This window comes from Aulonocara sp. 'chitande type north' Nkhata Bay, linkage group LG23 (genome assembly GCF_057382095.1).
Source record: "Aulonocara sp. 'chitande type north' Nkhata Bay isolate Kocher_YH1m ecotype deep benthic linkage group LG23, A_spYH_male_GT1.1, whole genome shotgun sequence".
Lineage (NCBI taxonomy): Eukaryota > Metazoa > Chordata > Actinopteri > Cichliformes > Cichlidae > Aulonocara > Aulonocara sp. 'chitande type north' Nkhata Bay.
Genome location: NC_141365.1, coordinates 47,632,668 through 47,655,435, shown reverse-complemented (window position 1 = coordinate 47,655,435; position 22,768 = coordinate 47,632,668). Strand labels below are relative to the sequence as shown.

The 22,768-nt window shown below is 42.7% G+C and overlaps 1 protein-coding gene across 2 annotated transcripts in view; it reads right to left on the bottom strand.

Annotated features, from left to right (window-relative positions):
* The window catches only part of LOC147302844 (protein NLRC3-like), a 127,960-nt gene that overhangs the window by 15,583 nt on the left and 89,609 nt on the right, over positions 1 to 22,768 (bottom strand). Inside the window, exons 3-6 of one of the 2 annotated variants that reach the window (XM_086284413.1) lie at positions 13,497 to 13,628; positions 10,300 to 10,535; positions 8,407 to 10,195; positions 3,513 to 3,686 (exon numbers count right to left, since the gene is read on the bottom strand). The exons of the other annotated variant lie outside the window; for it this stretch is intronic. Coding sequence (XP_086140539.1) covers positions 3,513 to 3,686; positions 8,407 to 10,195; positions 10,300 to 10,535; positions 13,497 to 13,628 — 2,331 coding nt within the window. The remainder of the gene's footprint in view (positions 1 to 3,512; positions 3,687 to 8,406; positions 10,196 to 10,299; positions 10,536 to 13,496; positions 13,629 to 22,768) is intronic. 2 annotated transcript variants of the gene reach the window in all.

The following is a 22,768-nucleotide window of genomic DNA, read 5'->3' as shown; positions in this document are numbered from 1 at the left end:
CTCCTCCTGCTGTTTAGATGTCCTGCCAACAAGTTTTTTCAAAAAGGTCTCAAAGACTTTAGAGTCAGACCTGTTACAGATCGTCAACTTTTCTTTATTATCAGGTGTGTTTCCAGAATCACTAAAAACTGCTGTAATCAAACCTATACTGAAAAAGGACAATCTTGACAAGACACAAATGAACAACTACAGGCCGATCTCAAATCTCCCGTTTTTAAGTAAGATCATTGAAAAAGCAGTTTCTCAACAGCTCAGTTACTTCTTAAAACAGAATAATTGCTACGATGCCTTCCAGTCAGGTTTTAGACAGAACCACAGCACTGAAACCGCTCTGACCAAAGTGTTTAATGACATATGTCTGAATACAGACAGTGGAAAAATGTCAGTCCTAGTTTTACTGGATCTCAGTGCAGCATTTGATACAGTTGACCACAACATATTACTCAAACGACTGGAGAACTGGACAGGTCTTTCAGGAACTGTACTAAACTGGTTCAAAACATACTTAGAAAACAGGAAATACTTTGTATCAATAGGTAACTTCACATCTGAGCAGACAAGTATCACATGTGGAGTTCCCCAAGGTTCCATCTTGGGACCCCTTCTGTTTAACATCTACATGCTCCCACTGGCACAGATTATAAACAACAACAAAATAAACTATCACAGCTATGCAGATGACACACAAATATATATCACAATGTCACCAGGAGACCGAGGCCCTGTACAGGCTCTTGGTAAATGCATTGAGGAAATCAATGACTGGTTGTGCCACAATTTTCTCCAGCTAAACAAAAACAAAACTGAGGTAATAGTCTTTGGCGCCAAAGAAAAACGATTACAGGTCACCAGAGAACTTCAATCTATACATCTAAAAACCACAAACCAGGCGAGAAATTTGGGTGTAGTGATGGATGCAGACCTAAACTTAGAAAAACACATTAAGACAATAACAAAGTCAGCTTACTATCACCTCAAGAATATTTCAAGGATAAAAGATCTGATGTCTCAACAGGACCTGGAAAAACTAGTCCATGCATTCATCTTTAGTAGGCTTGATTACTGTAACAGCATCTTTACAGGTCTACCTAAAAAATCAGTCAGACAACTACAGCTCATTCAGAACTCTGCTGCTCGAGTCCTCACTAAGACCAAAAAAGTGGACCACATCAGTCCAGCTCTGAGGTCCTTACACTGGCTGCCTGTCTGTCAGAGGATAGACTTTAAAGTTCTGATGCTGGCCTATAAAGCTCTGAATGGTTTAGGACCAAAATACATCAATGACCTCCTGACCCAGTATGAACCATCCAGATCCCTCAGGTCATCTGGATCCGGTCTTTTATCAGTTCCCAGAGTCAGAACCAGACACGGAGAAGCTGCATTCAGCTTTTATGCTCCTTATATCTGGAACAAACTCCCAGAAAGCCTCAGATCAGCTGAAACACTCAGTTTATTTAAATCCAAGTTGAAGACTCACCTGTTCTCAGCTGCATTTGAATAAAGCACCAAATCCACACTTTAAGCTTAAATTTCAAAACTTACATTTAACTACTGATTTTATCTACTGTTCTGATTTTATCTGTTTTGATTTTATATACTGTTGTTTGTTTGTTTGTTTGTTAACTAGTTAGTTAGTTTATTTGCTTGTTTTATTCAATTTTAAATCATGCTTTTTATTTGTTCTTGTTTCTAATGTCTCTGTAAAGCACTTTGAATCACCTTGTTGTTGAATTGTGCTATACAAATAAACTTGCCTTGCCTTGCCTTACTTGCGATTGTTTTATTGTACTTTTTATATTTTACATTTATATTTATTTTTGAATCTTGCACCAAGGGAGTGGCACTCCAATTTCGTTGTACTCTGTACAATGACAATAAAGGCTATTCTATTCTATTCTATTACGTCCTTTTTACACTGATTCTAAAGCTGTTAGTTTTATCTCTCTCCAAACAATATTGACTGAACCAGCAGCAAAAGAAGATCCAAACTACGCTTCACATAAACATCGTCATGAACTCACTCTGACTTTTGCTGTTTTGCTTCCACCAGGATAAAATCACACTTCATGCACAGCTCTCTCTCTCTCTCTCTCTCTCTCTCTCTCTCTCTCTCTCTGTACTTCAAGAACAGTTTCCCATCTAAAAATCTGTTTTCTGCATTATTCGCTTGCTTGTTACGCACAAGTCTACCGTTGTTTACAGCGCTGTCGGACGCTGTTTTTTTTCCTTTTACTTACTTTCGAAAAGAAAGCCTCATTTCTGCCGTTCAATACTGAACAAATTTAAACTTTTTAAAATTATGCAAAACTGCAAAACGCTGTGTTTGTAATAAAAACGGTGTAACTTTGCTCTGCTTCACTTCAGCAGCATCAGGTAATGTTTATGTGTTTTTGATCTACTGCAGAATATTTTTATAAAATCCCAGGAAAATCCGCTTCATGTTTTTCTGTGTTTTATCTTCAGCTACTTTGACACAAAGGCCTCTGCTGTGATGCTCACACCTTTGATAAAGTCTCGAAAGTGCCAGCTTCCCTTTTATAGATACAAAAATATGTAAATATACTGATCTGAATTATAATATTTCTGACTGTCTGAGGCAACATTTCCCAGATTCCAATCGAATTGAATCGAATCGATTCTAGAAATCAGTGACGATACCCAGCCCTACTTTGAATTGTGTTACACAAAAATAAGCAAAGTTTCTCGTTGTTCAGGCAGAATCGAGCGTTGAAGAATGAATTCACACGTCAATAAACATTTTCATCAGCACAAGCAGGACAATGAAAGCAGGAAATACCCCAAACTGCCATTTCTCATTCTACAACTTCAACAACTGCACATGAATTATACTTCATACACAGACCCACAGTCTCTGATTGCTCTGAAATCTCACTGACAGCCAATAGCAATAAAGAAAAGTCCAGACTGACAGTCTCTGTGGGGTTAGGCAGTGAACTGCTCACGCTGCGTTAAAGTGCATCACAAACTATTGGAATTGGATCCAACTTTGTGAAGCAGATTTCTTCTCAGCTGCTGTTTTGAACATTTCCTCATGAACTGTATTAAACTCTGTAAATGAACTGAGAACTATTTCTACATTTGAAACTATGGATTCATTTTCCCGTTCACTTCTGTACGTTAGTGTATAAATGAATGTTAGACTGGGCTCCATGGAAACACTTGGACTGGTCTCAGCTGCCTTCTTTCTGTAGTCCTTTCTCTTCTCCAGCTTCTGTTTGAAATCCTCTCACAGAGCCTGAAACCTGCTTTGCTGTCATGTGTGGGCCTGTGTTCCTCTGCTTTAACACAAACCTCACCACAGCAGCTGTGTGGGTCGTCTCTGTAGCAGCCAGATCAGCTTCTGATACATGAACATCATCACAGCTCCTAACTTCACCTTTATTAGCTTTGACATTCATGTCTTTCTTTTCTCTGTCTGTTTCCACACAAGCTCAAAGTCTCTGCAGCCTGAAATATAGAAAAACAACAACAGCTGCAGTCAGTGAACTCACCTCAGAGTCTCCAGTCGACAGTTTGGACTCTCCAGTCCAGCACACAGAAGCTTCACTGCTGAATCCTGCAGCTCGTTGTTACTCATCTCCAGCTCTGTCAGATGGGAGGGGATGGACTTCAGGGCCGAGGCCACAACTTCACAGTGAGTCTCTGAGAGTCGACACTGAGTCAGTCTGTGATCATAGAAAATATAAAATGTGTTATTATAAAAGCAGAAAGTCTGCATTATAAACACAGACTGAATGTATATGAAGACAAAACAGAGTGAGGTCATAATCTGATGAACATCTGTTCTTCACATCTGTGCTTCAGCTCCTCTTACTGTGTTTGACATGACACAACGATTCAGTCTCTCTCAGACCTGCAGACTTTTAATGAGAATCTTTGTTTGGCTTTAATCTGCAGATGAAGGAGGAAGATGGTGTCACATTTAGGCTTCCATAATGTCCACAGTCTGTCAGTGAGATCTGATCCAGAGTCAGAGTGAAGACACACATTTGGACTGTTTCCTGTCTTGAATCCAGAACATTTTGAATGAGTTCAGCTCAGTGAAGAGTTCCAGCTGGAAAGACGATCTCTGTTTGCTACCTGCTGCTGTCAGGTACGACTGTTCACGTCCACACTCAGGAAAAATCTGCTGACTGTCACCAAACGGAGCAGAAATGTCATCACTGGACAATAATGATGAATGAACTCAGAGCTGCTGATATCACATCTGATTTCAGGGGAACTAAAGTAAAAAGGAACAAATAGAAACAACCATCATGACTCTGTTTGACCTTCAGATCAGAAACTATGGTTCAGAACAGCAGCAGGATTTCAGGCACTGTCACATCCTCAACATCCATATTCCAAATGCTCTTCCTGACAGGACACTCTTTGTTCCCACTCAGGGAGTTTCCATGTGTACAAATCATTTCTGAATCTCAGTAGACTGGGAGGTTTTTCCATCTCATGAATCTCTTTCCTAACATCAAACTAGATAAATCAAACAAAGGAACTGGAGTCTGTCTAATTTCTGACCCCAGTAAAGCTTGTACTGGGATACCCCGACATACTCTCTCTCCATCTGCTCCCACAGCCTCATATTCACAGCTGGCCCTTCTCTCAGCATCCACACTCAGGGTGGGGGCGGGGTCAACACCAGTCAAAACCATTGCTTTGGCCTTATGGCCATTTTATTAGTGTGCGTTTCTCAGTAACAAGCAGGACTACGCACAGGTGTTTGGACATGTGTGGACCCGACCTACACTTAAACTTCTTAAATCCTCTGTTTCTGTGTCACCAGCTACACTTTTAATATTAATGTATTCACTCCGACATTTTTGGGGAGCGGTCAGAGCTCGTACACTGCAGACAAACATGTCTCCCAGCACACAGCTGACTGTCAACTCTCTGAGATTGGATATGATTCATTTAGATTATATCTGTAAGGTGAAGTTTATCTCGGTGTTTATTTGTTCCTGAGGAAGTCAGCTCGGCTCAGATTAAAGTTGAATAACTGAACAATTTTCATGAACCTTAACGCCTCCCTGGAGCATATATGGAACTGAATCAGTCACTTTTCTTTATTTCCTGATGTTCATATGTGACATACATGTTTTAACCATTAATCTGGAATTAAACTGACATTTAATGAATTTTAAGGAGGAAAGAGAAATTTCACCAGAGGATGTTGATGCTGTTCATGGAGACTGAAGACAGAACGATTTATCTGTCCTAATATTTCTGCTGCTCTTTCCTCTGGTGCAAAAATGTTTTAACTGTTGGTTTTAATTCAAAATCAATGGTTAAAATGTTAAAATACCAACAAACTTGTGGCGTTAGTGTTGATATTCTGTGAGTTACTTAAAGAGATCACACAGGTACAGGACATATTTTATGTTCAGGTTTATGCATGTTTGCGGTGAGATGTGCATGTAGTGGGCTGTTATGTTGTAAACTGTGTGGATGTGTTTGGGAACAGAAAGATTATTTTACTGCATAAAACGGCGCTGATCAGCTGTTTCTGCCGCTGACACACTCGGCCGGTGAACCACCTGACTCACACAGGCTCTCCTCCTCCACAGTCCTCGTTTATGAAGAGCTTTACAAACACAACATCACGGCTAACAGCTGGATTCTCCCGTTTCAGTGCCAAACAGCCACTTCCTGCTACAGACAGTAAAGTGGACAGTTCGGCGCTAAACATGTTTTTAAAACTTTAAGCTCTTATTTGTTAAAGCCAGCTTCACAGACAGATCTGTGTCAGTGTTTTAGAGCAGGGCTCAGTGGTGTAAACGAGCCTTTATATGCGTTTCATCTCCATTTTTACATTAAACTGAACCAAAACACTGAAATCTGGGACTCTCCACTTTTTGGTTTTAGAAGTGAAGAAGCTGAATGTTCAGATTAAACATCTTCAAGAAACTTAAAGCAGTGCACTCGCTTTTCTTTCTAAGCGGCCTTTCTTAGATCACCTGATATAACCTGAGTAAATTATGTCGGGTTTGAAAACTCTGCAGCATGACCCGGGTGTTGCTGGTGGCATCATGAGCTTAGACCCCTCAGTCAGCTCGGTCTGAAGTCATCGCAGCACTAACAGGCACAAATAGGCTCTAACGTGACAAACTGACCCGACATTTAAAGAGTGCCCACTACAGTCTCAGCTAAAACATATTAAAATGTGCAACGCCAAGGACTGTACACTGGACTCCATTTCAGTGCAAAAGAATAAAACGAAGTAAATCCATCCAATCTCCTCTGCCTGTCCTTATCATCAATAAAAACAATTAATAAAACAGAAAATCATAGAAACAGTCATCTTTGTTATTGCATCATCACACATCAGTTCCCAGTAACTAGTCAGAATGAGACGTTGTTTTCATCTTTCTCACACTCATCTCACTCCCCGGTCACAACAGGTGGTGACTTTAACAGGTGTTACAACCTGGCTCAAAGCTGCAAAAGAGGGCGGAGACTGAAAACAGAGACTGGTTTCATTTTGAAGTTCTTAATAACCTCGGCTAAAGATGAAAACAGACAGCGTGACAGGGTCTGACAACGAGTGGTGGCGTCGTCCTAGCCGACCTCGGCAGTTATTCACACGCCATGACCAAAAACTCCTGCAGTGTGACAGCAGATAGAGGAGGAGTTACAGAGGAGCGTAACAGCTGTGACAGATGCAACAGGAGGACGAGCTCCACCAGTAAACACACTGAAGACAGGAAAGCAGTCACGAGTGATGTTGGTCCTGTTTTTATCTCCACTAAAACCTCTCTAACGTCACATGTAACAGAACACAGACACATCTGATTATCAGGGACCACGACCCACATCTTTGCCTCACTATGTTTATAAGAAGAGACTGAAAATAATGATTCTCCCAACACATCACCAACACTTTTATGGCAAACAGATAATAGTGAGTGACAAGAGGTGAACTGTTTCATATGCAGTTATCAGGGTAAATACATTTAAACCAAAGACACTGGAAGAGTAAAGGAAAGGAACTGAAGGTGACAATTCAAGAAGCTCAACAGAAGTCAAATGTAACAGGATCAAGATTCCCTGTTAAAAACAGATATGTATAGTATAATAGTAGACTATACTAATAATAGTGTATAGTATAATAGTAGACTACACTAATAATAGTGTATAGTATAATAGTAGACTATACTAATAATAGTGTATAGTATAGTAGTATACTATACTAATAATAGTGTATAGTATAATAGTAGACTATACTAATAATAGTGTATAGTATAATAGTATACTATACTAATAATAGTGTATAGTATAATAGTAGACTATACTAATAATAGTGTATAGTATAGTAGTATACTATACTAATAATAGTGTATAGTATAATAGTATACTATACTAATAATAGTGTATAGTATAATAGTATACTATATGAAGTCTACACCGCCATGTCCTTAAAATTCAGCGAAATTAAGGACGCATTTGAGGGCCGCATTTCGAGCAGCGACCTTCGTCCCGTCGCTGTGATGTAATCGGCCTTAAAATGCGTCCTTTAAGGCTTCAGACCCTGAATTGGGATACAGCCAGAGTCGGGTCTCTGTTTTCACAGAGGATGTGGTTCTGTTGGCTTCATCAGGTGATGGCCTCCAGCTCACAGTGGAGCTGTTCTCAGCAGAGTGTGAAGCCGTGTGAATGAGGATCAGCATCTGAGGCCATGGTCCTCAGCTGGGAAAGGGTGGAGTGCCCACTCTGGGTCAGAGACGTTCCTGCCCCAGGTGGAGGAGTCTGAGTATCTCAGGGTCGTGTAAAGAAGGGGGAGGGGAGCAGGAATCAACAGACAGACCGTTGCTGCGGTAACAGTGAGGTGGACGCTGTACCGGTCTGTCGTGGTGAAGAGAGAGAGAGCTGAGCGTGACAGCGAAGCTCTCAATTTACCGGTCGATCTACGTCCCTGCCCTCACCTATGGTCACGAGCTGTGGGCAGTGACGGGAAGAACCAGATCGTGGTTACAAGTGGGGCAAATAAATTTTCTCTGAAGGGTAGCTGGTGTCTCCCTTGGAGACGGGGTGAGGAGAATCCTCTTCACAAAAACTAATCAAGTGAACAAGACTCTCCAGGAGGTAAACATTTAAATATCCAAGTCCACCATAAAGCGAAAACTGCATGAAGGTAAACACAGATGGTGCATTACAATTCACTGCATGTGTTTTACATGAAGAATGGAGGATATACCGTCCACTTTCACTCTGTCTTTAGCAGCAAGTGGCTCTTTGTTGTTTGGCTAGCTGCACTGAAACAGGAGAATCCAGCTGTTAGCCGTAATGTTGGTGTTTGTAAAGCACTTTATAACCAAGGACTGTGTTTTTAATTTAAACATTAAACTATTAACCGACACTGATCAATGATGTAATGATCACATCTGGACTCACCGAGCCTTTCTGCAGTTCCTCACAGCTGGAATCAGTCTCAGTCGTCCCTCCTTTGAAGCTTTGTACTTCTGCAGGTCAAACTCATCCAGAACCTCCTCTGACATCTGCAGCATGAAGGCCAGAGCTGAGCAGTGGATCTCAGAGAGTTTCTTTGACCTTTGCTTTGACTTCAGGAACTCTTGGATCTCCTGATGTACTGAGAGGTCGTTCATCTCCATCAGACAGTGGAAGATGTTGATGTTTCTGTCAGGACAGGAATTAAACTTCTTGTTATTCTTCAGGTTCTTGATGACTCTCTGGATGGTTTCTGGACTGTTCTCTGTCTGACCCAGCAGACCTCCTAAGAGTCTCTGGTTGGACTCCAGACAGAGGCCATGAAGGAAGCGGACAAACAAGTCCAGGTGGCCATTTTTACTCTGGAGGGATTTCTCCATGGCTCGTTTAAGGAAATCATCCAGAGATGACTCTTTGTATTTTTTTCCCAGGAAGTCCTTCAGCACCTCTGACTTCCTGTTGGTGAAACAGTGGAACATGTAGACTGCAGCCAGAAACTCCTGGATGCTCAGATGAACAAAGCAGTAGACTGGTTTCTGGAAGATCACACACTCTCTTTTGAAGATCTCTGTACAAACTCCTGAGTACACCGAGGCCTCTGTCACATCCAGACCACACTGCTCCAGGTCTTCTTGGTAGAACATGATGTTTCCTTTCTCCAGATGTTCAAACGCCAGCCTCCCCAGCTTCAGAAGAACTTCCCTGTCAGCCTCCGTCAGCTCCTGTGGACTCGTCTCATGTCCCTCGTGGTACTTGTTCTTCTTCCTCTTTGTCTGAACCAGCAGGAAGTGTGAGTACATGTCAGTCAGGGTCTTGGGCAGCTCTCCTCTCTGCTCTGTAGTCAACATGTGCTCCAGAACTGTAGCAGTGATCCAGCAGAAGACTGGGATTCTACACATGATGTGGAGGCTCCTGGATGTCTTCATGTGGGAGATGATTCTGCTGGACAGCTCTTCATCACTGAATCTCCTCCTGAAGTACTCCTCCTTCTGGGCGTCAGTGAAGCCTCGTACTTCTGTTAGCCTGTCAACACATGTAGGAGGGATCTGATTGGCCGCTGCAGGTCGGGAAGTTATCCAGACGAGAGCCGAGGGAAGCAGATTCCCCTGGATGAGGTTTGTCAGCAGCTGGCTGACTGATGACTTCTGTGTGACATCAGACAGCAGCTTCCTGTTGGTGAAATCCAATGAAAGTCTGCTTTCATCCAGGCCGTCAAAGATGAACAAAAGCTGAGAGACAGCCAGCTTCTCTGCTGTGACCTTCTGTAATGTTGGATGGAAAACATGGAGCAGCTCCAGAAGACTGTACTGCTCCTCTCTGATCAGGTTCAGCTCCCTGAATGAAAGCAGAACCACCACACTGACATGTTGGTTCTCCAAGCCCTCTGCCCAGTCCAGAGTGAACTTCTGCACTGAGAAGGTTTTTCCAACACCAGCCACGCCGTTGGTCAGAACCACTCTGATGGGTCTCTGTTGGTCAGGTAAGGCTTTAAAGATGTCCTGGCACCTGATTGGAGTGTCATGGAGGGCGTCCATCTTGGAAGCTGTCTCCAGCTGCCTCACCTCATGTTGGCTATGAACCTCTTCACTCTGTCCCTCTGTGATGTAGAGCTCAGTGTAGATCCTGTTGAGGAGGGTTCTACTTCCTGTTTCATCACTTCCTTCAGTCACACGTTCACATCTCCTCCTCATACTGATCTTATGTTCATCTAAAACCTCCTGCAGACCAACATCTGCTGAAAGAAAGAAAAACAGAAAGAAAACTCTTCAATGTCTGAACAACAACAAGAAGTCCAGTTTTCAGAAATGAGTCCATCAGCAGACAGATGTTCAGTCTTACTTTGTACACAGCTGCTCTGACTGGCTGTCTGCAGTCCAGCTCTGCTTCTGGATCTTTCTCCACACTGGGGACAGGACCAGTCTCCTGATGAAGCAGACTGGTCCCAGTATGAGGAGATGCACTGTCTGCAGAACCAGTGTCCACAGCTGGTAGAGACTGGATCCTTCAGGACGTCCTGACACAAAGCACAGCAGGACAGCTGCTCCTCCTCACAGACACCACTCCTCTTCCTCTTCCTCCCTCTGTGAACACATTTCTTTATCACTAAAATCATTGACTGTCAGTGACAAACATCCAGATTTGATGACACTGTGTAGAAGCTCTGATGGTCACAGAGAAAAGTCAAAGTGGAGAAACTTGTGTTTGAGTTCAGAATCCAAGTTTCCTTTGCTGTTCCTGCCTGTCTTATTAAACACAGAGTGATCAGCCTACAAACTCCATAGTAAAAGCCTTCATCACAGAGCCAATCAGGCAGAAGCTTCTGCACCATCAGGACACAAACAGAGAGGAGCTTCTATCCTCAGACCATCCAAGTCCTAAATCAGAACATGCTCCCCTCATAGCATCACCATCAGGGTTTCAACAGGACCTTACATCATGTTCTTGTCTCACTGTCATATTTCAGATCATACCTGATTCATTATGACGTCACACGCTGCTACACTGATCCTGCTGCTTCATTACTGCTGATATTACTCTGCTCACTCTGTTCAGTTACTCTGTTTACATCACTTTGCTCATTTGCTTTGTTCTGCTTGCACTGCTCTGTCAGTACATGCTGTGCTAATGTGGCACAAAGCACTTTAACATTACATCTGCACAATGTTTCATTATTTCATTTAATGATTGTTTCTAATGTTTTGTCCAGTCACAGGAGCAGCTCAGCACATTTCACTGTGTTGTACGTGTATGACGATGCCTGTGACAAATAAACAGCCTCGGACTCTTCAATCTTCTGCATTTCTTTGGAGATCAGCTCAGTGGCCTGTTGAGACCATCTTTCTATTTCTGATGACTCAGTTCAGATTATTATCCTGATACTTTCTTTTAAAATGTGATGAAATCATTTATCTGATGTTCTGACACAAATACACCAAAACAATCCCAAACAGCACAAACCACCACGTTACACACAGTGTAATAAAAATACAGGCAACTACAAATAAAAACACTTTAAAATATAAACTAAAATTACAAAGTGGTCACAGAATTTCAAACACCAGTAAATGAGTCAGCAGCTCTCTTACATGGTCAGCTGAGCTCCATGATTGAAGAACGTTGTTGCTGCAGGTTCATCACTGAAGAGTGGAGGATTGTCTTTGGACCAGTCACTCCTCACAGACACACAGCTGGATACTGGAGACTGTGACCTCTGACCTCTGCAAATACAACCACATTGCATTCATTTCACATCAATTAGTACACCACAAAAGGCATGCAAGAAACACAGTATGAAGGCAAACTTCTGGCTTCAATAACATTCAACAGGTCAGGTGGAAACTTTTCTCAGATTTGATTCATGTTTTTATAGAACGATCCAGCTAAAAAAAATATACCATTAGGTCAGGGGTCAGCAACCTTCAGGACCCAAAGAGCCATTTGGAGCCAGTTTCCACGCAAAAGAAAACACTGGGAGCCACAAATACTTTTTGACATCTAGAATGAAGATAACACTGTATATACTGTTTTTTACCTTTATGCTTTGTGTGAACAACTAAGGTGTGTTGCTTATGAAATCCATGAAGTGCTACAGAGAAAATTACATGTTATTTATGTAATGAACACATTTGAACTCTTAAAGAAATATAACCAAAGGAAAGACACCCAGCTGAACTAAAATGATGTAGCAAACAAAAACTGCTGTGAGCCGCCACCCTTATATCTCCTTTGGGCTTTTGGAGCCTTGAGCTGACTTTTAAAAAAAATAATTGGAAAAAAAGCTCTATGCTGCTGAAAGATGAAAAATAGATATTTGCAAAATTCTGCCTAAATATGTATTTTACCTGGTTAATGTGTGTGGCGGGGCGTGGTCTGCAGTGCCGCTGCAGGGGAGGCGGACGCACCTGAGCGGCACCCGCAATCACGCCTCGCCGCCTTAACGTCTGTGCTGTTGTGTTGGTGTGTGTCGGGCTGTGAGCTGCAAAGCTACAGCCGGCTGTGTGCGTACAGCAACCGTGTGTGAAAAGCGGTCAATAAAGAGAAGCTGAAAAGCGTGTTCATGCAAACATCGTCGGGTCTGCCGTGATATGTTTACAACGGGACTTCTGCTCCTGAACCTCTGCGCACAGCGTCTGCAGGTCGGGGCTGTACGAAGTTACTTTCATCTTTACAGGACTGTAAGCTGTCGTCTGTGAGGCGTGAGCGGTGTTTGTTTTTAACGTAGTTCACAGTGGAGAACAGCTGCTGACATAATGTGGATCCAAGATCCATAATTGGCCTTCCTGGGGTTGAAAGTCTCGATAAATGCACGGCGTTTCGGCGGGTACACCGGCTTCCACGAGTGTGACGCTTATTTGAACGATCAAAAAATAATAAAATATAATTTTATTTTTAGATTTCAATATCACAATAATCTTCCAATTTAGAACTACAAGTTAAAAAAGAACATAAATAAAATACACTTCAGCTAAATACTTCTAATTTATTTTCCCAAACCACGAGGAGCCGCACTGTAAGGACTAAAGAGCCGCAGGTTGCCGACCCCTGCATTAGTGTTAGTCAATGTTGCAACTGAACTGAAAAACAAAAGATTTTGGTCCAAAGAAACAAAGTCACTATTAATACAACACAACCCCCCCAAAAAGAGCCATGTAGACCCCGGGCTCTATGGGTCTTGTGCTCGGAGCTTGTTCCTGTGCTGCCATGATTAGTGCCTCTGTGCTGTCTTTCAGTCCAGCTTTGTTCAGCCACTGGTAGGATTTCTGGATGTCAGCCACTTCCTCTGCCTGCTGGTGGTGCAAACTGTGTTGTTCTGAGTTTCATTGGACGTCTTTGTCCAAAGCACCAGACAAAGGGCAAAGTAGATGCATTTGCATCAGCAGGAAAATACACCCCAAACTAGCATCATCATTATACAACTTTAACAACTGCCACTAAATGATACTTCATACACAGACCAGTGTTAGGTTAAGTTATGATGTCACTGGCAGAACATTTATAGAAACAACCTTTGAACTCTGAGTCAGCAGCTCTCTTACATGGTCAGCTGAGCTCCATGATTGAAGAACATTGTTGCTGCAGGTTCATGACTGAAGTCTGGAGGTTTTTCTCTGGACCAGTCACTCCTCACAGACACACAGCTGGATACTGGAGACTGTGACCTCTGACCTCTGCAAACACAAACATCAATAACTGATCAGTTCTCTCTGACAGCCATATGATCAGCTGATCCCTCTGTGATATTGTGTCTGCCTCATAACGCTGACAGGTCAGCCAATCATCAGCGGTTTTTTCTGTCTCTGAATGAACTCAGTTTGTTCTCAGCTCTTCTCTCTGATTCTGCTGCACTGACTTCACTTAAACTTACAGAGTTCAGATCTTAGCAAGAAAACAAGTCAATAAAAATCAAACTCAGATCAAACAGTTTGAACCAATCACAGATCAATGATTCTGTCATGGTTATGTTGAAATGACTAATAAAGTTAGTAGTGTTCTTACATTATTGCTGCAGGTCCATGACTGTAAGGTGGAGGTGTTTGTGTAACCCCGTCACTCCTCACAGACACACAGCTGGATGCTGCTCCGTCCTCTTCCTCCATCTTCTTGATGTCAGGGTGGAGTTAGTCTGAGAGGTAAACACACACACACTCAGAGGTGCTGCTGTACTGGAAGCATCACACTGACGGCTTTCTAATGTTGGAGCTTTGGCACTAAAGTCCAAACCAGTTATTTTAGAGGCTCAAAGTCTTTAAAAAACACCAAAACCATCACATTATTTAATAAGTACATGATCAGGTGGATGAAGGAACTCAGTGTGTTTGGGATCATCATCATGGTGAGGAGCCCACATGTTACGGCTCCTTTGGAGAGAAGCTGAGGATCACTGCAGGAAGTGAGCTCATGAAACCAAACTGCTGTTTGTGAGCAGCATGACTCTGTTATTGGACCTGCTCTGTGTTCTACATATGATCAATACTTCAAATATCTGTAAACATCTCATCTTATATTTGTTGCACTTGGTCACATCTGTCTTTAAAAATAGATTTTAATGTCACTGAGAGTTCTTTTCTACCTTTATTGATTTATTTTGGAATAAATTAAATATAAAGGTGCCAAAAACTGCCTGCAGCTTCTGCTCTGTGACAGGAAACTACTGTCAGGCTCAAAATGACTTCAGATTATTCATCACAGAGTGTTTATGGATCACAGGACACGTTACAGTTTTACAGCCTCACGGACATAAAACTCTTAAAGTTTGTTTCTGAAGGGATTTTCAGATCAGACCTGATGTTTCTGCCTACAGCCTGTTTACCGATATAATCAATATCAGACATCAGAGCAACAGAAACCTCGGTGATCAGGACGCCGGGACTGAGAACAGGAAGTGGCTCAAACGTCGCACTTTCATAAAGTCAGCCTGAACTCCACTCACAGAGTTTCTGTCGCCATTTTAGTTTTAAAACCCGTCGTGATAAGGGCGGGTCTTACTGTGAACCTGCGCGCTCATTGGCTAATAACTTGAGATTGACAAGCCGTTATCCAATGAGCGCGCGGCTTCTCCCAACATAAAGTAGTTTCCTTTGAAAAACCAAAGTCTGATTATTTTTGCCTCCACTGACGGAGCCTGTTGTTCCCGCCACAGAGACACAGTAATGTCAGAGCGGTGTTAACACTCACCTGCCTCAGCACAGCTCTCACTCTCCTCCTGCTCTCTCAGCTAAACTCACTTCCTCTCTACTTACAGGAAACCAGCGCTCAGAGGAGCCGACCGGCCTCACGTTTCACCCACAGACACGAACAGCGTGGAATTATTTTATGTCATAAGAAGAAACATATTCATGTTAACACTCACCTGCCTCAGCTCCACCTTCCTCCTCCTGCTGCTCTGAACGGAGGATCAACACTTTCACTTTCACTGCTCCTCCCTAAACACAGAGGATGCTGGGACTTGTAGTTTTTACCTTGTGTGATATTTATGGCTGTGACACTAAATCACAGCATGAAAACTTCCTGCAAACATGTCACAGGCGATAAAAGTTTCACATTAAAGGTGAAATTATTTTTCTGTCTCATGTTCAATAAACAGTGAGCTGGGAAAACTGAAGAACAGACTTCAGACGTTCCCTGCAGAGTTTCTGCTGCTCGGTCGTCTGCATGTTGCTGAGACTGAGCTGATGATGAAGCTGTGATGGGTTTATGGCACGTTTGGTTCTGGAGAAGAGTTTTACTGTCGGTGCAGGTGAAATGATCAGAGGTTACAGCCTCTGGTTAAAGTGGAGGCAGCGATCAGGACGGCTGAGCAGCAGAGGTCTCGAGGGTCCTAAAGTGTAAAAGCATCAGTGTTAGTAACACAAAGATCACAGAATGGGATCATCCACACAACACTAACATCTAAATCCACGGCAGGAACTCTTCCAGTGTCCTGAAAAATCTGTGTGCACGATGCTGAGATTAAAATCTGTCTGCTCATCTTAATGCAATATTGTGAAGTTACAATTCTTTTCTGTAAAAAGAATTTTCATTTTTGTATATAAATAAATGTTGATGTTGTGCTTTGGGATCGTGTGCTTCAATTTGACTTATAATGTGCCAAATGACTGCAACAGGCGGCTTAAGGCAATGCCATCCAGAGTAAGGATCTTGTTAGCCAGTGTTTCTAAGATTTTTACGCCCCGTTACAATAACCTCAGTTTTATCTGAACTTAGAAGCAGAAAATTAAAGCTCATTATGTGTCTAAGACATCCCGGCAGTTTAACCAATAAAAGTGGGTATCATATGCATAGCAGTGAAAATGTATGCTATGTCTTCTAAAGCACGTATAATGTAAACAGAACTGGTCTTTGCACAGAAGCCTGTGGAGCTTCATAATTAACCTCAGTGTGTGAAGAGGACTCTCCATTTAATAATAGCTGTAATAAAATGTTCTGGCCAACGGTGTTAAACGCTGCACTTGGGTCTAGCAGGGAAGATTTCAACTTTTCAATATGAATGAAGGCTGAAAACTGATTAGATTAATGTCTGATGATCTTTTCTGTGCTTCTTCAAGTTTGTAACACCGAACATATTAAAGGATGATATAAGGTTCACAGGAAGAGTTTAATTAGACACATTTACTATTTTTCTTTATACTCTTTCTTTCTTGACATGTTTAATATGATTACTATCAGAGGAGAAAATGAACCTTGTGTAGTTTAAAAACTTTTTATTTAATCAAACTGTAATGTTGTTGAACTCTGACGGACGTGTCTTTTAATCTTGTCAACAAATCCTTAATCACCTAAATGTGCCATTTATCATCTTGTAAAATGTTCCCTCTGCTTCTGTTGCACATCTCCCCCGACACTCTCTGCTTCACCAGCCCTGTGCAGCTGGTCCAATCGCTGCGTCCTTAAACTGGTGTGTTTAAATCTCTTTACCTCTGTTGTGAACTTCACACAAAGTTTGTGGTAACAAAATCAAACTGAGGAGGATCTGGTTTGAAAAACACACACTCGTGAGACAAAATAAAAACAGACTGCTCAAAGCAAAAGCAGAGCCCTCACAGCTGGTAGCACAAAACACAGTGACAACGTGCGTATCAGATACCCTCAGTGCCAAAAGCATAAATATCAAAAAATGGGATCACCTAAAAATGGCATTGAGGGGGTGTTACAGTGAAATAAAATGAAACATTTTCATCTGTTTCATTTTAGTAAAAACAATTCTCTGTAGTCAAGAACAACACCAACACAGAGAAGAAGAAGAGGGGGTCGTTTTACTACACATCATAAAAACGCAATCATTCATCTTCCAACTGTATCTTTCTGTTCTGGATTTAGAATCATTGGTTGTTTACTGATCTGTACTTTGGGAGTCACACTGTTGTGATACTGGGGAGAAAAGGGTAAGGTTTGATAGACTAAACCATTACACACAAAACTTGAAAAACCTAAAGAGTGTGTGAGACTGCTAGCTGTGTTGTTCAGCAATAAACTCATCTATAAATGTGTTAGTAAAGAGTGACTTGTACTTCTGTCCCATTAAGCAACGGTTTAACAAATTTCACTGCAAACTATAAAAGGAATCTGGATTTAAATAGAACATAGTAGTGCAGGAAACACTAGTATAAGGTGTCTATGGAACAAATCTCCTTCAGCGTTCAAAATGACCAAAGTGAGGCCTACAGGCGTTTCTCTCAGTTGGTTGTGTTCAGGGAAAAAGCAGCTAAATACACTGAGACTGCTCCACATTGTTAGTGAGTTAACTCTGGATATCTGTAGGTTTGTCAAACTTGGAGTGAACAAAAGCAGAAAACAGTAAAAGATGCAGACAGTGAAAGTCTGGTTTATTTCATGAACACAATGAAACATTTTACAGTCCACAGAGCAAAGTAGCACACATGATAAATAGATACACATGACACGGACAGTGAGAAGTAAAACTCGTCGTCTTACCACATGTTATATTCTGTAAACTTAAAATAAACCACAGAAATGAGTGTTTTAAAGTCATTATTAAAAACATGAGTCAACATTACTGAAGTGACACTTTAACGATGCTTCACATCACCGTGTTTATGATGATAAAACATGTTCTCTCGTTAGTAGATGTCTGCGCTGACACTTGTCATGAAAATGTCCCGAGCCAGGGTTCCTCTTCAATTATCACTGATCATTAATAGGGTCACAAAAGATTTGTCACATTATCCCCATAAACAAAATGCTTTTATAGAAATCATTGTGACACAAATATTTAGATTCTTGTTTCACAATGTGCATGAACTCAAAATCTTTAGAGTTTCATATTTATAAAGTATCACAAAGAATACATTTATACCGTTGTATGAGCCACACTTCTTGTAAAAAACTGATTGGAAATGCGTTCGAGAAAAGCTCCTGCTGTGACCTTCCTTCTGTGAGGGCACACACACACACACACACACACACACACACACACACACACACACACACACACACACACACACACACACACACACACGTGTCTATATACACACATACACAAAGCTGTGTAAAGCAACTATTGGCGACTGTCAAGCCTTTGAGTCGCCGAGCAGCTGAATAGGGGAATAATGTTGACGCGCCCGCTGTTTAAAACGTAAGTCAAAGTTCCAGGTTAAAACTCCTTTATTTGTTATCAAATCCTTAAAATCCGTAGAAAAACAGTGATCAAAACATTCCAAGCTTGAGCGGTCAGCAAAAGTCGACTTCCCCCATCACCCACTCATTCACAAAAATTCCCTCAGGACGTGAACAGATGATATAGCAATCACTATTACCGACACCACGTGACCCAAAGCTACGCCTTATCCACAACAGCAACTATAAATAACGAATCTAAACGTATATACATAAAATACAGAAATGAATGAGGCGGAATGAATACTACAAATGTACATAAGGTGCAGCTGCAGTCTGGCAGTGGGAGCAGTGTGACAGGTCAAGTGTTAAGAAGGGAGATGGCGAGGGGAAAGAAACTGTTCCTGTGTCGGGTGGTCCTGGTCTGCAGGCTTCTGTACCGTCTGCCAGAGGGCAGCAGATCACAAAGTCTGTGTCCAGGGTGTGAGGGGTCTGTGATGATTTTCCCTGCCCGTTTCCTGGTTCTTGAGCGGCACCCCCCTGCCCTCCATCCAGGATGGAGGGCAGGGGGGTGCCGATGATCCTATCTGCTGCCCGTACAGTCCGCTGCAGTCTGCTCTTGAACTTGAAGCTTTTGTTACCATACCTCAAACACATGTACCCATACCTTAAACAAAAGCACTGCTTTGCACCCTAGTTGCAATTATGCAACACACATGGTCCTGCATACTACACTCTATTTCACACATAAGACACTTCGTTCACAAAATGAAATTTCAGGGTGCCACCCTGGAAAACATCCAAAATACAAAGCACATCGGGTAATTGCAACCACTCAATACACACCTGAAGGCACGTACTTGAAAAACTGAACACCAATTAGCCAACTACAAAAAGCCCTCAGTTTAGCCAATTAAAGAACTTTGCAAGCATGGATGGAGGGAGAGCAAGAGGAGGAGGTCGTCGAAGAGGCCACGCACAGACCCATATTTCTGATGATATAAGAGCAACTTTGGTGGACCATGTCATCAACCATGGCCTGACTATGAGAATTCTCTAGAATGACTCGAAGACCTTCTGGGGCAGGACGCCAACGCCTGTTCACACAACAGCAGGAACTTGCCGTTGTGGACCTAGTGAGGGCAGACAATGCCATCCGTCTCCACCAGCTACGAAAGCAAATACAGGGAGTGCAGAATTATTAGGCAAGTTGTATTTTTGAGGAATAATGTTATTATTGAACAACAACCATGTTCTCAATGAACCCAAAAAACTCATTAATATCAAAGCTGAATGTTTTTGGAAGTAGTTTCTAGTTTGTTTTTAGTTTTAGCTATTTTAGGGGGATATCTGTGTGTGCAGGTGACTATTACTGTGCAGAATTATTAGGCAACTTAACAAAAAACAAATATATACCCATTTCAATTATTGATTTTTACCAGTGAAACCAATATAACATCTCCACATTCACAAATATACATTTCTGACATTCAAAAACAAAACAAAAACAAATCAGCGACCAATATAGCCACCTTTCTTTGCAAGGACACTCAAAAGCCTGCCATCCATGGATTCTGTCAGTGTTTTGATCTGTTCACCATCAACATTGCATGCAGCAGCAACCACAGCCTCCCAGACACTGTTCAGAGAGGTGTACTGTTTTCCCTCCTTGTAAATCTCACATTTGATGATGGACCACAGGTTCTCAATGGGGTTCAGATCAGGTGAACAAGGAGGCCATGTCATTAGTTTTTCTTCTTTTATACCCTTTCTTGCCAGCCACGCTGTGGAGTACTTGGACGCGTGTGATGGAGCATTGTCCTGCATGAAAATCATGTTTTTCTTGAAGGATGCAGACTTCTTCCTGTACCACTGCTTGAAGAAGGTGTCTTCCAGAAACTGGCAGTAGGACTGGGAGTTGAGCTTGACTCCATCCTCAACCCGAAAAGGCCCCACAAGCTCATCTTTGATGATACCAGCCCAAACCAGTACTCCACCTCCACCTTGCTGGCGTCTGAGTCGGACTGGAGCTCTCTGCCTTTACCAATCCAGCCACGGGCCCATCCATCTGGCCCATCAAGACTCACTCTCATGTCATCAGTCCATAAAACCTTAGAAAAACCAGTCTTGAGATATTTCTTGGCCCAGTCTTGACGTTTCAGCTTGTGTGTCTTGTTCAGTGGTGGTCGTCTTTCAGCCTTTCTTACCATGTCTCTGAGTATTGCACACCTTGTGCTTTTGGGCACTCCAGTGATGTTGCAGCTCTGAAATATGGCCAAACTGGTGGCAAGTGGCATCTTGGCAGCTGCACGCTTGACTTTTCTCAGTTCATGGGCAGTTATTTTGCGCCTTGGTTTTTCCACACGCTTCTTGCGACCCTGTTGACTATTTTGAATGAAACGCTTGATTGTTCGATGATCACGCTTCAGAAGCTTTGTAATTTTGAGACTGCTGCATCCCTCTGCAAGATATCTCACTATTTTTGACTTTTCTGAGCCTGTCAAGTCCTTCTTTTGACCCATTTTGCCAAAGGAAAGGATGTTGCCTAATAATTATGCACACCTGATATAGGGTGTTGATGTCATTAGACCACACCCCTTCTCATTTGCCTAATAATTCTGCACTCCCTGTATGTGTGTGCATGTCCAGGGTTCAGCTGAGACAGTGTCCTTCGCCCTGCCAGGCTAAGTAAACAGTCTTCCAGCCAACCCAGGTGGCCTTGCATGGAATGGGAAGGAACAGACTCAACACAGTCGTTATCAGGGTGTTGTTCAGCTCCGACCTTGAGCCCACGTCTGGGGCTGAAGGGGTATCCGCATAAGTGATGGTGCTTTTTACTTTAGTGCGAACAGCTCATATGAATTTCAAAGCAGTTCTACAGTCCAACACTGGTCTCTCAATCTCCCGTTGGAGAGCCGCGAGCTTCGCCATACTTGCGTTCTGTGATGTTGTCATTCTTGTGCTCAAGGAGCCGATTCTGAGAACTCACGGCAGTGTGCCTCCCCGAGATGTCATCCAATTTGTGCCCAGAGATGTTATTCCGAGCGAGCCTTTCCGAGATGTATCCAGTCTGCAGTCAGAGATCTTATTCTGAGTATCCACAGCAGCCGTAGTCTCTCCAAGATCTTATCCGTGCTGACTCAATGAGCCCATTTTGAGAAACTCACGCCTCTCCCATCGTTCCAATCCCAGCGGGCAGCCTTGTGGGGGTTTGAACAGCCGGTTCCGCTTTCTCAAGCCAGCTCCGATCAGCCAGAACCCTGTTACCATGGTTCCGAATAGGTAGATATCTTCAGCACGCAGACTCACCCGAGCCCAAACTTCTCGTTGAGAAATTGCATTTAGGGACCAGTTTTCAACAGGACAATGACACCAAACACACCTCCAGGCTGTTTACTAGAAGAAGTATACTAGATGGCGGCGCGCACAGACGCAGCGGCTCTATGCTCTCCACTTGGGTGCCTTTCTTTTTTGTTTCTCCACTTTTTCTTCTTCTTTTGTTTTCCTTATTGTGAAGCCAAATTTTCCTACAACCATCTGGAATTATGCAAGATTGGATATAACAGCCAGATCCCCATTACCAGTGATTATCAGAGGGTGCACAACATCCCCCCGGAGATAGCGAGAACATCGGGTGCTCCGTGGATTGTTATCGGCTCTGCCAAGAAACGCAGGCGGCGGAAGGAACGCAAACAAAAGCGGGGATGCCTGTCGGGCCTGCTGGCCAGGCTAAAGAAGCAGCCTTTCAAACCACCGCTCCCGAGCATCTTTCTGACCAGCGCACGGTCGGTCGTCAACAAAATAGATGAACTGAACCTACTTCTCGCCGCACAGCCAATCGTCCGTGACTGCTGTGTCCTGGTCGTCACGGAGACATGGCTCACTCCGCGAGGCTCCTGCCTACGACAGCCGTAACGCTCCGACAATCCATCAAGCGGTGGTAGCTTAACAAAGTCGTACTGAAACATCTGACAGATTTTCGAGCGCCGTGCACATAAAATCGTTTCGAGGTCAGTAAACACAACCAGAGTTCATACATAAGGCACACGGGGTTATAAGGGGCTCTGTCGACTTTCAGAAAAATCAAAGGATTGATTTTAAGTGCGCCGTATTTTCCAAACAACACGGTAATAACGACGGCCCGCTAGCATGCTCTACCAAAAATAGTGCTTTGTTGTGTATCTGACGGACAAAAGCTAAACCAGTTCCACACCACTGAAGCTGCAGCATTTTT